General features: G+C 41.1%; 1 protein-coding gene across 1 annotated transcript in view; it reads left to right on the top strand.

Annotated features, from left to right (window-relative positions):
• Positions 1-10,236, top strand: part of Ankmy2 (ankyrin repeat and MYND domain containing 2) — a gene marked incomplete at its 5' end in the record, with an annotated part of 33,996 nt that extends 23,760 nt beyond the window's left edge. Inside the window, 5 exon segments of the mRNA XM_013510568.1 lie at positions 881-1,095; positions 1,868-2,003; positions 5,041-5,169; positions 7,652-7,781; positions 9,135-10,236. Of these exon segments, the coding sequence (XP_013366022.1) occupies positions 881-1,095; positions 1,868-2,003; positions 5,041-5,169; positions 7,652-7,781; positions 9,135-9,319 (795 nt within the window).
• Between the last annotated feature and the right edge of the window lie 2,190 nt (positions 10,237-12,426).

The following is a 12,426-nucleotide window of genomic DNA, read 5'->3' as shown; positions in this document are numbered from 1 at the left end:
ATTTGCAGTTCCTGGACGGGTGTTTAGCTGTAACAGAGCGTGTAGGTTAGGGAGTACTGACTGCTCTGTGTGTACAGAGCAGTACCCATGTGCCCATGTTATACACTTTTATAATTCTTTCATAGCAGGGTCTTACATGACAGTCCTGTGAACACCAGCTTTAAGTAATCTACCCCGTTACAAAGGCAGCAAAAAATGCTCCTCATTACACTAAGTTCAAGCTTAGTCTGTGCGTACGTAGGACCTGTGGGACACACAGTGTGTAAGGTCTGGTAACTGCCTACTGGTTCCTTTTCTCAGACTATTCGTGCTTTCTTGTTGACCTACTCTCATCATTACCCTCGGTAACTGGAAGCAGCTTCAGGAAAATTTCCACAGAGAAAGGTAGTTCATTGGAAAGTAAAATGCATTTTATTTCTACACCTTTTATAAAAATCTCATTTCCTTATAATTAATAAGAATTAATGAGAATTGTAGTTCTCTTAGCCATGAAATTAGAGAGCTTAGTAATGTCGATTAAAAGTTGGTCTGCATTTGAGTCTACATGTAAAGGCTGTGCATATCTGCCACAGTTCTCTCTAGTAAAGTGCTTTTAACAGAGATAGTAAAGCCCTGTACCCTGAATGGCATATTTAACACCCAACTTAGATGGATCACATTTAACTTTGATAGCAAGAGGTTTCTTGAATCAGGGTTCTTTTGTATTAGTTTTATAACTTTGATCAGTAGCAGCATCTTCTAATTTGAGTAAGCACAGTAAGTATATCATCCTATGAAAGGCTTTATATGGTAATCTCTTGAAATCAACTAAATCAACTGACCAGTTTGTACATGTAAAACTCTCTCATGGAAAATCTGAGTTTGCTGGGCTTTCTTTTAGATTGTGATGCTTGTAAATGAGAATCCTCTGCTGGCAGAAGAAGCTGCCCTGAATAAATGCTATAAGGTGATGGATCTGATTTGTGAGAAATGTATGAAACAAAGAGACATGAATGAAATCCTGGCAATGAAAATGCATTATATCAGCTGTATCTTTCAGAAATGCATCACCTTCTTAAAAGATGGAGAGAATAAACTGGACGCCCTGATCAAAAGGTACTGCTTTTACCACGTTAAAGTACACCGTAGACTCAAGTGGATAGTGTTTTATGGTGCAATGCCTAGTTATGGATTTAAAAATAAAGCATTTTAGCAGCAGCTGATATTCCTGGGATCACATATAGTTTGTAAGGATCAAGGGACAACATTACACTTAGATTGAGTTGCTTACTCAGTTTTGTACTCCGTAGTGAGTTTTAGTTGATATCACTGATTTATACATGAAGAATCTTGAGGTTTGGAGAGCTTGACTGGCATGTGGAAGATCCAGCCGGAAAGTGGCCACAGCCCAGATAGGACGTGAAGTATGCTGTGCCTCAGGTTGCTGCTCTGGGTTCATAAAAGTGTTAATGGAGCTCTCTGTGGTACCTGGGAGAGCTGTATCTTAGCCTTGTCCTGTGACCAACAGAGATTAAGTTTTCTTGCAACTTACTGAGAAAAAGGAACTAAAATAGAAGCGTGTGACCCAGTGAGACTTTGCATTCTTCCCACAAATAACAGAAATGGTAATAAGTAACTAGTTAATCTGATAAGAGCATTTAGCTTTTCATGGTGAGGGTCACCTTCACCTGGATATCTCAGGCCTCCGGAACCTGCGCAGGCCTAGCCTAGTGTTCTGTTTGGACAGAATTTTAGATTGAGTCCATTATCATTTGAAGACTCAATGAAAAATTCTTAACCAAGAAGAAACTACTAAAAGCTATTGGGTTTAGTTAAGAGAAAATACTTAGCAAGTCAACTTCAATTGCTCTTTAAAAATATCTTTCAGCTTGTTAAAAGGCCGAGCTTCTGATGGCTTTCCAGTATATCAAGAAAAGATCATTAGAGAAAGTATCAGAAAATTTCCTTACTGTGAAGCTACTCTCCTCCAGCAACTGGTGCGAAGCATCGCTCCTGTTGAAATTGTAAGGCTCCTATTAAGTGAACTCTATCAGTAAGACTTACTTACCATGTGATATGTTGTTAAAGACAAGTTCTCTTGAGTGTTTTTATTCAGAAAATATTTAGGAAGGAAGTGGGGATAGATTTACCTGCTGAACCTGTTATTCCTCTTATTCCTCTTACATTTCTCCTCTCGTGATCCTCTTACATTTTTGTAGCTCTCAGCTTAATAAACAGTATTTCCTTATGTAGGAAAGTAGCAGAATGTGAGAGTGATTTATCAACTACAAATGTGGTTTGGCTACACGTCAAACTCCAACCAATTGTTGTTAAATAGATAAGCGCCAATATATTCAACATACACCCAAACACACAAAGGTTGACAGGTCAGATCTGGCACAGTGGCTCAGAATGGATTAGGAACCAACACATTTTCCCATCTTTTTACCCAGTATTCCTTTGTCATGTAGGATTTCATAGTCTGACTGATGGCAGTGTGGCTACAGGCACATGATGACCCCTCTAGGCTCACATTCCCATCCCATGCAGGCAGGAAAAACAAAGGCGTCTCTATCTGGAAAATATAAGCTCTCCCAGATGCCTGGTGTCTCTCGTCAGCTGACCATGCTCAGCTGCGCAGGACCTGGGGAAATGAGTGTTTTGGGCTTATTTATTCACTGCTGCTCGGAGAGAAATTATGCTTTTCATAGGGAGGAAGTGGGGCAGGTGTCAGAGAAGCAGCTAGCAGCGCCTGCTGTGGGGGTTTCCAGTGCTCACAAGTGGCAACTCATGTGCCACCTTCGTGGGAGAAAACAGAGAAACTGAAAATAGCAGCCTGGGGTTCTCAGCAGCAGAGAAAGCGGATTGCTGTAGGGGTGAGCAATTCATCTTACCCCCACCTGATAGAATAATGACAAAGTTTATAGGGTATAATGACTAATGTTTATCCTAGTGATAAAGTCATCAAGAAAAGCCTTATAAATATAGTTAAGATAGTACTTGATGCAGTTTAGAAAGACTTCTCCTTTAAACATTCTGTTCATTAAGAGGTACACGTTCAACTCTCTGGAAAACATCCTGAGTGCTTGCAGTTGAGTGTCTCGGTTGGCCACTGTTTACTGCCTGGAAGTCTTTGTGCCCTGTGTGCTGCCCTTTCCCTGTAACACAGAATTCTCTCGCAGGCTGCTGTGAGATCTGCTCTGCTGCTTTCTGAGGTGCTGATGTCTGCACCCACGTGTGCAGGTTTTGATTCTCTCTGCCTGATGTAGGATTCTAGGTTCTCATGGTCACAAAGGTCAGCAGGAAGTGTAATGAAGGACTGAGTTCAAGAAGTAGTACCCTGCTGTAGTGGATTACGCCCTTCAAGGTGCTGCATCTGCCGGCAGTATGCATTTTGAGTTTTAGGAGCATAGCTCATTTTTCTGATTTCATAGCATACAATGAATAAAGCATCCTGTTTGTTTCCAGGCTGAGTGTCTCTCTATGAGAGGAGCTGTGGCCCTGGAACATCCTTGCTGTGTAACAAAGTTCTGATCACACAGCAGGGACAGAAAGGGTTCTGTGTGGTTAGCCCTCTGCATCGCTGCTAAGTTTTTTTCTGAAGCAGGAGTTCACACGAACACTGTTGTCCGAGCAAAATACCTTTTAGTTTCAGCTTCAGGGCAGGGTGTAGCTAAGTGGCAGAGTACTTGCTTAGCGCATGCAAGCCTTGGTGTCTATCCCCAGCACTGAAAAAAAATCAGTGTGTCCTAGACTGTCCCGTAAACGCCCCGGATTGGGAAAGAGTCTAAACATGTCTCAGGCAGTTCTGTGGGAAATACTTGAACGTGAGAATACAGTTGTTGTGATACCTGTTGAGTGCATCATATTCGATTGATTGATTGGCCAGATTCCTATCTGACCCGGTAAATAATACAGATTAATGAGCATTTAATGTAATATTAATTACTAGTAATTCTCAAACTTTTAATGTCTCAGACTTGCCTGGGAATGTTGGTAACTATGCAATCTGGATTACCCCCTTAAATATTTCATTTTAAAAGGTATGGAGTGAAGGCTTGAATTTGAGTTTTTAGCAAGTTTTCTGAGGCATGTATCAGCATCTGAGCACAATCGCTGTAGACCTTCATTCCTGATGAGCTGACTCACCTCTGCTATCGGAGGCTTCAGTCCACCTCGTTTCCCTCATCTGTACATTATGTTTAGTTTAAGAAAGAGTCCTAAGCACTTTAATATGAAAAGTTAGTATTATTGTCATTATCACATGTATTCAGGAGCATGATAGTTTCAAAGTGAATTTTATTTCTTGAATCTTTTGAGAATTTTCTTTCACGATCTTGAATTTATAGAATAGCATACAACATTATTCCCAGGTGATACTTTCTAAAACTCTATTGTCTATAGTTGGTAAGATAATATAAAAATAAACTTAGGACAAAGAAGCAAAGATGAATGAAAATGAAAATTTGAAAAGTGGCAAAATTTTGGTTGGGCGTGAATGTGTAAATTTGAAAAACTTGGAGCAAAGAACTGTTAAGAATAGATAAGAGAAATAAATATTCCATAAGTATTTTTGCTTACTACAGATAGATTTAAATAGCATAGCCTCAGGTAGCTAAATATTTACCCTTATAATTTTCTTCATACAGATTTTGTAAATCTCCTGTAATAACTTATTCTAACTTCAATAGCCATATGATACTATTTTTTCATCGTTGTTTTTTCTTAGTACTTCGATGCAATTTGAATGTATGTTTATTACAAGGAAACATCTCAGTGATAAAGGTGATAATTTAACCATTTGAATTGTAGCCCCAAATCTAGTAAGTAATTTAAAATATATGGTCTGTAAAACACTTAAATGGCACCAGCCTTCTATAAATTGAGGTAGTTAAATTACTTCTCATATGCTGTATGATTATCCTATAATTACATGAATATTGTCTGGATGTCAATTCTCAGAAGCTTTTACTGTTTCTAGACAGCATTATGTATGTTGGACGATATCTCTGCAGTCTTCCATGGTGATTTCAGCAGGTGTTTTCTTTTTACACATTCTAGGGTTCAGATCCCACTGCGTTCTCTGTACTTACCCAAGCCATCACTGGGCAGGTGGGGTTCGTGGATGTTGAATTTTGTACCACCTGTGGAGAAAAGGGAGCAAGTAAAAGATGTTCAGTATGCAAAATGGTAAGAATGGAGTTTGTTTTTCACTGATACCTGGTTAAGATTGCATGCGAGCTGACAATTATTAATATTCTGTAAACATACAGTTGATATTAATTTTTAAATAAATTCTAATACATGAAAGTATTGCATCTAATACTAAAAAAAAAAAAAAAGCAGTTTAAGAGAGAACAATAGGATAAATATAGTTCTGTGTCTTCTGCCAGACTCTCAGTGTCTTGGTGATTTTCCTGTTGCTGGGACAAAATAGCCAGTACCCACAATGTAAAGGAGGGGAAGGTTGCTTTTGCTCATAGTTGCAGTAGGTTCAGTCCATGGCTGGCCAGCTGCAAGGCAGAAATGGCATGGCGGAATGGCGTGGCAGAGGAAAGCTGTTTGTCACATGGGCCAGGAAGATGAGAGGGAGGGAAGGAGCTAGAGACAAGAGTACACACATTCAAGTCCCGCCCCCAGTGATACACCTCCATCTGGGCCCCTTCTAATGGCACATTCAGTTACTAATGATACACCACCTTCTAATGGCACATTCAGTTACTAGCCTTAGCGATCAGTGAATCCACTGATGAGTGTGATGCCCCATAATCCAGTGAGATTTGGAGAGGCCGCATTTTACATCTAAGCCATAACACCCAGTTTGTGTCTACTGCATGCGAAGAAAGGATATTGGATGAACATGAGAAAACAACATGAAAGACCAGGAGGACTGAAACTGGGCCAGATGTGAATATGTAGATTAGGACAATTGATAGATACACAATCACTTCTTTTGGTGTTGACTTTAGTCATCAGCTCTGCCTTTTAAAACTATCACTTTTGAATGGCACCAAACTCTATTTCCTAGAGATTACACAGCCCAATCTGCCAGAATTATTTTTGTAAAAGGCGTATCTTATTCTCTTCATCTTTTCATAGCCAGATATTACACAGATGCCTGTATCTGTACATTCCTTGATTCCACAGGTAACATTAATTGCCTATTGATTTTAAGGTTGAAATTCTTTAACATGTTGCATGAAACCCATCACAATCTGCCATAATCTACTTCTGCAGCTTTATCTCTTTTCATGTCTCACTTCTCTAGACCTCCGTTTCCTCTCGTGGGAAATGGGCCTAGAGTTGTGAGAACTAAATGAGAATGTCTGTGTTGATTAAACACTGCTGCATGCGCAAACACTGTCAAACCTGTGCTGAAGACAGCAGTCTCTTACTTTCTCCGTTTGTGCTTGGCCGGCCTCCTCTGTGGCAGTGGGGCAGCTGTGACAGTGACAGGGACAGGTTGGCAGCTGAAAACACACAGGGCACTTGAGGTCTCCCCAGGAAACCACTGTGCCACCACATCCTGTTGCTCTCACAAGTCAGGTGGCCAAATTCAGAGTCAGACGTCTTCAGTGAAAAACACTGAATTCACCTGGGAAAGTGTGAATGCATCAGTGAGTGAAGATTTGGAGCCAGTAGTACAATCCCTAACACTGTCTAATCAGTCAGTCTGTCTATCTGTCTGTCTGTCTATCTATCTATTTATCTGTCTCTCTACACGGTGCTATATATATCAGTCCAGCAATCATCGGGGCTTGGCATATATTTAAGGAGTTTTATCCCCATTTCTTTACCACTCCTACTTACAAAAATAAAAACTCATTTATTATAAAAACTTACTGCTCTCCATGTACATATCATTCACTTTTCTATTCCTATATTTTGTTCAAGATATGCCCTCCACCTGGAAGGCTTCTTTCCCGTGTTTTTTTTTTTTTTGCCAATTCTGATTCCCCCAGCTACAGTGAGTCACTGCTTCCCCCCCACTTGCCCATTTGTCTGAAATTCTACCCACAGCACACTGAAATGTATGCTCTGTCACAAGCCATACTATTAGCCAGCTGGAGAGTTGCCCTCCTGTAATCTCAGCTAATTTGGAACCTGAGGCAGGAGGCTTGCGAGTTCAAGGTCAGTTTGTGTATCTTAGTGAGACTCTGTCTTATAGAAATCCAGAGTACTATCCATTGCGCCACGGAGCCACAAGACTCTGTCTTATAATAAAACATAAAAAGGGCTAAGAACGTAGCTCAGTGGTAGAGGACTTGCTACCGTGCCTGAGGCCCTGGCTTCATTTTCCAGTACTGCAAAATCAGTAACAAGGCCTGTGTTAGATATCTGTGTCCCTCTGTTCTACCTCCTCCTAGTCTTTCTCCACATTTGTGTCTTAGTGGACAGCCGTGTCTTCCTTGTCATCTTACTGATCCTATTCTAGTACATAAAAGATTCTAAGCCATTTGTTAGAGTCCTTGGTGGCCTGTTTTGTTATATATCTATTATTGTTTTAAAATATAGGCTAAAACTTGAAAACCCAAATCAATACACAACCGCACAGCGTGCTTTATAAGTATGGAAATTTTAACATTTTTATAACATTCTTGGCTTAATGCCAAAGTTGGCGAATCTGCAACCAACATTCTTGAATTGAAAATAAACTTATGACTCCTTACAGGTAATATATTGTGACCAAACTTGCCAGAAAACACACTGGTTTGCACATAAGAAAATCTGTAAGAATCTGAAGGATGTGTATGAGAAGCAGAAGTTGGAGGCTGCCAAAGAAAAGAGTCAAGAGGAGACGGGTACGTATATAATTCTACCCGCTGAGAGCGAGCGGAAGGCAAGCAGAGTCCTGGGCTGGAGCCTGCACATCCTACTGCAGTGCTGGGATAGCTGATACTCACACTGAGCACATAGGAACTGAGAATTTTCTGGAGACCAGGGAAGCACTGGGGTGACTACCATAGGGAGCACACTTAAACGCATCAGCTTTTCTGAGTCCATAGGTTGACACATAGAATGTGATCAGCATGGACATCACTGGAAACTTCTGAGGAATTTGTTTTATTCCACATTCTCTACCCTAACTTAGGAGATCATCCTGGAATGTGGGGAGGTGAATTTTAATGGGTATTCACATATGTTCTCCTCAGTGAGGGTTTTAAGGTCTTTGCATGAGGAAATAATTAAGTTTTCCCTAGCAGCTACCAAAAGAAGATTTTAATGTTGGAAGCCTTTAAATTTCTTAAGATGTCAAAACTACACAGTGTATTTACAAGTTACAGATGAGATTCCCGCAAGTGTCAGAGCAGTGAGCCCTCCTGCGGGTGGGTAGGCGGCTCGTCTTCGGAAACAGTGAGGCGCTGCCGCAGTGATTCTCCCGTTGGAGGGGAGAGCACCCCCACCCCAGTGGTTATGCCTTGGGTTCTGGAAGAAAGTGTATAATTTGGAAAAATTACGTAGGAGACTGATCCTAGGCTCTTCCACCTGCACCCTTCAAGGGATCATGTCTGCTTTATCACGCATGGCCTGGCTGAATTGTTTGGACAGAATTAAACCATTTCTCATTAAGAGAATAATCGGCTTTCTGACTGTTATGCCTTCTCCTATTTTCTGAACTGAGCCTTTTCTTCTGGTGCTAATGGCCAGAATGGCAGCTGTTCATGCCCTAACACACCATGATGAAAGAAAGAGTGAGACTGTTAGAATGGGAACTCCCAGCGGTGCATCAGCCATGTACCACACACGGTCCTAACATTACAACCTTTGGGCAGGCTCTACTGCTGATGCCATTTTATAGATAGTATAAGTGAGGACCCAGTACAGGCAGTTACCTACACAAGGACACCAGGTAACTGGAAGGAGGGCTGTATTCAAACACAGGTGTTTTTCAAGTCCCAGACAGTGACCCTGATTTAGAGGACTGGCTTTGGAGCAAAAGCCACAGTCCCGAGTTCAGTACTCATTTGGCTGTTTCACAAGATGTGAAACTTGGAGCAAGGAATCACACTTCTCATTTTCACCATTTGTAAAACAGGGATGATGATAATTTACCGTAAGTAATGACAGAATTAGATGAGTTAATACTTACCAAACATAAGAGTGTCTGGCACATTGTGAGAACAAAATACCTACATTTTTTTCCTTTTTATCAGATGGCAAATCCGATGTCAACTCTAGTTGTTCTAATGCAGAGCAACCAGGGGCTGAAGTGGGTGTCTCCCAGGAGGAGTCCAGTGCTAAAGATCCTGTAGAAGAGGAGAAAGAGCCTGCTGGAAGTGAGGCTGGGTTGGCAGGTGTACAGGACGCCCCTGCAGCCCCACAGGTCTCTGAGGAGTAGGAGCCGCAGCCGCTGCCCGTGTGGATGGTCCTCATCCTGGCAGGCGCCCGGAGAGCTCACGTGACTGTGTCCTCTTTGCCTCGCTACCCCTGCATGGCACCATGGTGGGACTGCGCATTTCACAGAATAGAGGCTTTCAAGCAAAGCTCTATCTGCCGTGCCCTGATTTCCTATTGATTTCTGTTCTATAATTGGACAAGCATTTCTATAGAAAAATGCTTTCTTTCAAAACGCAGGAAAAACATTTCTATTCCCTTTCTTAGGCTGGTCCTCCAGCAATTGTTCTCACAGGAAAATCAATCCCCTGAAAGAAAGAAGTACAGACTGTAGGCAACAAAGGGACAAACAGAAAAGGTGTGAAAGGGAAGAGATTTTTCAAGAAAGAAAAATTTTATAGCCACAGAAATGAGTAGTTAAAAAAAACATGTGAATAAAATGCATATAATAGCATTTATAATAGTGAAGTTCTGCGTACTGAGATGTAATGAATTGAAGAAAAGCTGTATGTTTAAAATAAAGATCTTCACCGCTGCTCAGCTAAGTGAATTTTTATGTAGAAATTCTCCTGAGCGGTCTGAACTTCATATAGTTTCTGCTGTGAAGTTCTCTGCTGCAGTTGTACCTGCAGAAATGTCAGCTCCCTTGGAAGGAGCTGAGGTGTACCATGGCTAGGGCTGTCGCAGCATGTGCATTAAACACTCCTGTACATTTTTGATTAAGTAGTGGTGATACATACGATACATACAATTCTTACGAGACTGTGTGCCATACTGTACCTGAAAGAGTTTTATCTTCCTGTAAGCTTTTTATGGGACTCTTCCTGTCCAGAACCTGTGATTTTTAACTGTCATTTACAGAATGTCCTGCCCTGTTTGTAGCATATGTGATATTTAAACAGAGCTGGAATGTCTAAAGATTGTGCTGTGCCTCAGTGTTTCTTGTATTGATTTTTATTTTTTATTTTTTATTTTTTTTGGTTTTTCTCCAGTACCGGGAACCGAACTCACGACCTTGCGCTTGCCAGGCAGGCGCTTTTGCCACTGAGCTAAATCCCCAGCCCCTGCATTGATTTTTAAATGACTCACACCTACTCATATAAACAACTCTCTGGTTTCATAATTTGTTGTGAAGAGGCGGCCCGTATCACAGAATGTAACCAATAAAGGGAAACTGAGCAAATAATGGAGAAGAAAGTAAATATTATTTTAATATCTATAGTTGCAGATGAAAATGATTGAATTCTCACCTGACTGTGCAGATCAGGTAGTAGTTGAAGATGCAGTCTTGAGTTAGGAGTCCACAGGGAGGCTGGCAGATTGGCAGGCTTTTGCTGGGACTTTTTACTGTCCACAGATGTTTCCATGCTGCAGGCTACTCCATCTCCATAGCTGGAATAAATAAGACAAAAAAAAAGAATGCCCAGAGAACTCAGCAGGTGTCGTCGTCCGGATCCCAGGGCCCCTAGGCAGAGCACCGGAGCCCAGCACCCTGTATGGCAGAGAGCGGGGTGAGCAGCAGGAGAAGCATGGCTGACATGCACATACACACAGAAGCATCACAGATCAGAGAATGTGGGTAAAAGCATGTTTGTGGGAGAGAGAGGCCTGGGGAGACTTAATACCCGGAGGGGAACATTTGTCACTGTATAGAAAAGGTGCTTTGATGAGTCTTGGCATAGTGGATGAGTTCAAACAAAATCACCCATGGAATTCCTCCTCAGCTCTCTCTCAACACTGTATTTTCTCACAGAGAGAAGGTGTGAGAAAGTTGAGGTGTGGGGCTTGGAGTGAGGTGGCCGAGTGTGGGGAAGACGAAAATCAGCCTGACAGGAGAATGCATCCTGCCCAGAAATGGCACTCACCAGTCCACACAGTGACGTGAGCCAGTTCCTTAACTCTACATTTGCGTGCATGTATCTGTGCGTTGTATTTCTCTAATAACCCTAATACATCACATGTCTTGATCAGTTTGCTTTATTCTTAAAAATGATCAAGTGCTAGGAGGTTTACTCAACAAATACTTCTCGGTTCTGGAAGCCAGAAGTCCAAGGTGAGGGTGCCAGCAGGATTGGGCTCCTGGTGAGGGATCTTCCCCAGTCACAGGGGACGTCTGATTGTATCCTCACACTGAAGAAGGTAAGCCAGCTCTCTGGCTTCTTAAAAGGGACTGAGAACCCTATATTTATGACCCAGTTATCTCCCAAGGATCCCATGTAGGAATTAGATTTTAGTATATGAATTTGGAGGGGACATTGACATTTAGTCCACATAAGTACAGTCCCTAAGGGGAGCAGTGATCTTAGGATATGACGTATGTAATAGCTAACGTATATCAAATACTTTAAGAAAATCACTCTATGTTGCACTTTATACACATTACCTTAGTCTTTGAGACTTTTGTGAAGTCACTACTATTACTGAACAAGAGGAAATTGAAGCCTAGAGTGATTAACTGACTTTCCCAAGTCACAACTAATAAAAGTTGTAAAAGGTAACTAGTAAGAGGTAAAGTTTGTCAGATTCCAGAAGCCCAGATTTTAACCAGAGCCTTCTATACCTCTGTATATTAGAATTCTGTTTTCTAGTCATGAGACCTCCAAATGGATCCAGAAATAAATATGCTTTCACTTGAGCCAGTTTGAGTGTGTCTCTGTCATTTAAAGCAAAGAACCTAATTCAAAATGCCCTCTCATTAAATGGTGTATCACATTTTGGAAGAGTTTTAGGTAACTTATGGGCCGTATCTTCTGGTCTGTGTTTCCCCTGAAATGGTATTTAATATGTTTTCCAGTCGTAACCACTCAGTCGTTCATTACTGAATAAAAACGTCCAGTACTGAAGAATGTACTTCAAAGCAAATCTCTTTCTCCATGCAAGTGGGGCATGGTTCCATTAGTTCTCAAAAATGAAAAACAAGTAAAGTCTTTTAGGCATTTTTTTCAAATTAGAGCAAATTTTCCATTTTTTTCAGTACTTGTGGGAGTAAACAAAATAATAGAGTACACATTCTTTTATTCTTTTAGTAGATAATCTAAACATTATAAAATCTCATCCTTAATTTGTTACAGTCTAATTACAATATACTGCTTTTGCAATTTATGGGCTAGC

Source organism: Chinchilla lanigera, unplaced genomic scaffold (assembly GCF_000276665.1).
Source record: "Chinchilla lanigera isolate Chin_1 unplaced genomic scaffold, ChiLan1.0 scaffold00009, whole genome shotgun sequence".
In the NCBI taxonomy this organism is placed as follows: Eukaryota; Metazoa; Chordata; class Mammalia; order Rodentia; family Chinchillidae; genus Chinchilla; species Chinchilla lanigera.
Note: the sequence above shows the minus strand (reverse complement) of the source record. Positions and strands in the feature narration are given on the sequence as shown.